Source organism: Morone saxatilis, unplaced genomic scaffold (genome assembly GCF_004916995.1).
Source record: "Morone saxatilis isolate NCDOM2014 unplaced genomic scaffold, NCSU_SB_2.0 Contig7, whole genome shotgun sequence".
NCBI lineage: Eukaryota > Metazoa > Chordata > Actinopteri > Moronidae > Morone > Morone saxatilis.
In genome coordinates, this window is record NW_023340246.1 from 14979909 (window position 1) to 14983305 (window position 3397).

At 38.4% G+C, this 3397-nt stretch overlaps 1 protein-coding gene across 1 annotated transcript in view; it reads right to left on the reverse strand.

The window, feature by feature from the left end:
• Positions 1-1991: 1991 nt before the first annotated feature.
• nfkbie (nuclear factor of kappa light polypeptide gene enhancer in B-cells inhibitor, epsilon) overlaps positions 1992-3397 on the reverse strand; it is an 8136-nt gene continuing 6730 nt past the window's right edge. Inside the window, exons 5-6 of the mRNA XM_035678405.1 lie at positions 3083-3331; positions 1992-2897 (exon numbers count right to left, since the gene is read on the reverse strand). Coding sequence (XP_035534298.1) covers positions 2874-2897; positions 3083-3331 — 273 coding nt within the window. The 3' untranslated portion in view covers positions 1992-2873. The remainder of the gene's footprint in view (positions 2898-3082; positions 3332-3397) is intronic.

The following is a 3397-nucleotide window of genomic DNA, read 5'->3' on the forward strand; positions in this document are numbered from 1 at the left end:
GCGCCCACCCGGCGGCCCTGCCCCTATCGGCGTGGAGGAGTTACTGCAAGGGCCGGGCGCGTTTATTGGTAGAGCACGTTTTGTACACACAAAAGCCATTCAAAGTGCTGTGCATGATGCTTTAATACATTCAAGAAAGGAAACACAGCATAAAATCATGTGAAAAGAGTTAGAATAAATCAGATAAATAAATACTAGGTAGATGATGATGTGAAGGTCACGTTTAAACTGTCCCTAAACTGATTTTATTTCTCTTTTTTTTTTGCTCATATGTGAGTCAGATCTTGATTTTTCTACATGACAAATCACCTGCAATCTGATATTTTCAGTTCTGATTCAGACCACTTTCATATGTGGCCCACATCAAATACAGGTCTGATTGTTTTTGGCAGTGTGACCTCAAGTGTGAATCATATCAGAATTCACATGACTTTTTAACATTACTCTGTCACAGACTTGACATTTTTCATGCGGGTCACTTCAGGACTGTGACCTGTTCACACCAGACTCTCATATGGGCCACATTTAAAAAAGTAATGTGAACAAAAAAAAAAAGATCTAAGCAATAAAACAGAATTGAGCGGTAAGGCTGGCAGTATGGATGTAGCTGTAGTGACATAAAGCTGTAAAGCAAAAGATTAACGCTCCAGGAACACTTGGGAGGATAAAGAGCAACTTTATTGTGAGACCAGCACTTCCTTGGCTCGTGGCCTGCACAAGTTCTTTCCGTGCACCTTGGAAGAAGGTGAAGTTGAGATAGAAATCTACTCCAACTCTAAATGAAACTACCCAACCATTACTAGCTATAATATTGAATTATCATGCCTTAATTTAATGATAAAATAACATAATACACATAATAAATACAACAGTATGAAAGGGGTCATTCTGCATAATGAGTATTGTTACCGCACAGAGGAAACTGTAAGGCGGAGTTAATAATGTTAACTATGGGTCTGTTGCATTTAATAGCTGACACATTAATTGGAATGCAGCCATCATTATTGTTGTTAATTACACTTTGCTACAGCATGTTAAAACTATACTATATTACAGCACTTCATATATAATGACAAATGTACCTCTCTGTAATGATGGAAATTCAGACATTGTTGTCCAATTATGTTTTTTTCCAATTTACCTAAAAGCAGAGAATTATTAAATCTCTTCTATTTTGAAGATTGATATAAATTGTATTACTAATAACAACAGAGTTCCTTTAAAAGACACAACTAATGCCACCATCAGTCTTAACTGTGTATTACTATACCGCAGTACGCAGTAGAGTACTTCATAATGGGTGAAACTGGCTTATCTAAGATTTCACAACACCTTTCAGTTTTTAACGTAGCCTATGGCAACACCAGCATGACCTACACTATATATAACACAAATAGCTCCATAACATAGGCTCAATGGGGAAGTAGCTAAAGTTTCAAAACTCTCTGTTCTAGCTGTTGACCACAGTCTGTTCAGAAGATGACACCATAATAAGTTCTGTTTGTGAACATAAAGCGCCCACTGTCACGCCCTTACAACACCGCTTACCTGTCCAGAGCTAATGTTAATTGCCTCAGATTAAGTAAAGCGTTGAGTTATTTTGGCAAATATCCAATATGAACATGAAGTGAGGAGGTTTGGCCAGTTTATTATTCAACCCATCATGCTCACGTGCTTATAGAACGAGATACAGCAGAGTGGAATTTCCAGCGCTCCAGTCATTGTATTAAAGGAGCCATCAGGAAGAAACCACTTACAGGCAAACAAAAGAGGCACCTTACAAAAGCAACTAACAGGAAATAAATAAAAGAACTAGGGTTTTTTTTTAAATGAGATAGCTTTGTCATGAAGTCTGCTCATTACAGTCTACCCTATACATATCATACTCATCACATGACTGTATGTTTGCATGTCTGAAATATTTTTTATGAAGCACACAAACACTCATACCACTGACACACGTAAACAAGAAGGTTGAAATTTAACCAGAAGAGAGCACAATATGTTTTTTTATTTTTTATTTTTATTACAAAATAAATGAACTGCTTATATTAACTAGAATCAGCAGTGTAGTTACACCTCAAAGAACATTAACAGTTTATTGCAGATTAAAGATGAGATAAATAGTGAAAACGGTCTCACAATATGAAGAAGCAAACCCAGCAAATCAAAAAGGTGAAGCTGCACTGTGCGTTACATATTACATTTCTATGTGGGCTACCAGTTTCTTAACAAATAGTGAGGGGTTAATTAGTTTGTCTTTATAAGTTTGCAGGCCTTTTTGGCAGCATACTGTTAGTAAATGGATGATTAATTTAGCCTCAGATCGAGTTCTTTCTGCACAATGAAAGGCCACATTTTCAGAGATATAAACATGTTATGATACAAATGCAATCGTAGCACTGATAAAGTTTGAGAAATCATGAAACAATGCGATCTGAATGTTCCATTCTTAGTCATTAAAATTAGGTTAATGTCATCAAGAGGTAGAATTTCTTATGGACGTTGAAAATGTTGACAGAAAGCTTGGCACTTACATTGAGGCGGCTTTTTGTTCCAACCCCTTCACAGAGGCATGCGAAAGGAAGCAAAGTAACTGAGCCAATAGACTATCAGTGTTCAGTTAAGCAGAATCAATCTCTTTGTCAGAGGGAATTAAGATTTATCTCGTGGTATATTTCTCTAGACAATAAGTAAATACAGATCAAATCAGAACTTACTACAAAACGTCAGCTCAAATACATTTTTTTTTTTTTTTAATCAAAAAAAAGGTTCCTTCCCACACTGAGGCTCCAGACAATGTTAAGATTGTTCAACCTTACGATTCAGCTCAAAATTCACACCGACCACCGACCCCCAGAAATCTGGATGGGTCAAAAGGAAATAGAGGCCAGAATCTGAAGGTCAAGTTTTTACTAATTGTTCATTGCTGTCAGATTATAGGAAAAGCTAAATATCTGACATCCAGTGTTTGTGCAAGAGGAAGTTTGGGAACTCCTGTTTTATAATACAGTGGAGCTCTATGGTCCATCCCTGGCAGTTTCCTCCGATGCACCTGTAACTGTTAGTCACAAAAACTTACATCATCATTGCCGTCAGCCAGATCCAGCGCCGTTTCGTCCTCCATGTTTCGCAGCATTTTGTCAGCGCCAGACTGGCAGAGGAGGTTGGCAATGTCTGCGTCCTGTCTCCCCACTGCGAGATGCAGAGGTGTGCAGCCGTTAAACATGGCAGCGTCCACATTGGCTCCCTTGTTAAGCAGCAGCGTCACTGACGTGATGTCGTGCAGCTCAACGGCGAGATGAAGAGCTGTTTTGCCACTCGTTCCTTCCTGCAAGGGGTGGAGATGGAAAATAGTAATGAGACACATTCCAGAGCTACACAAACACCATACAAT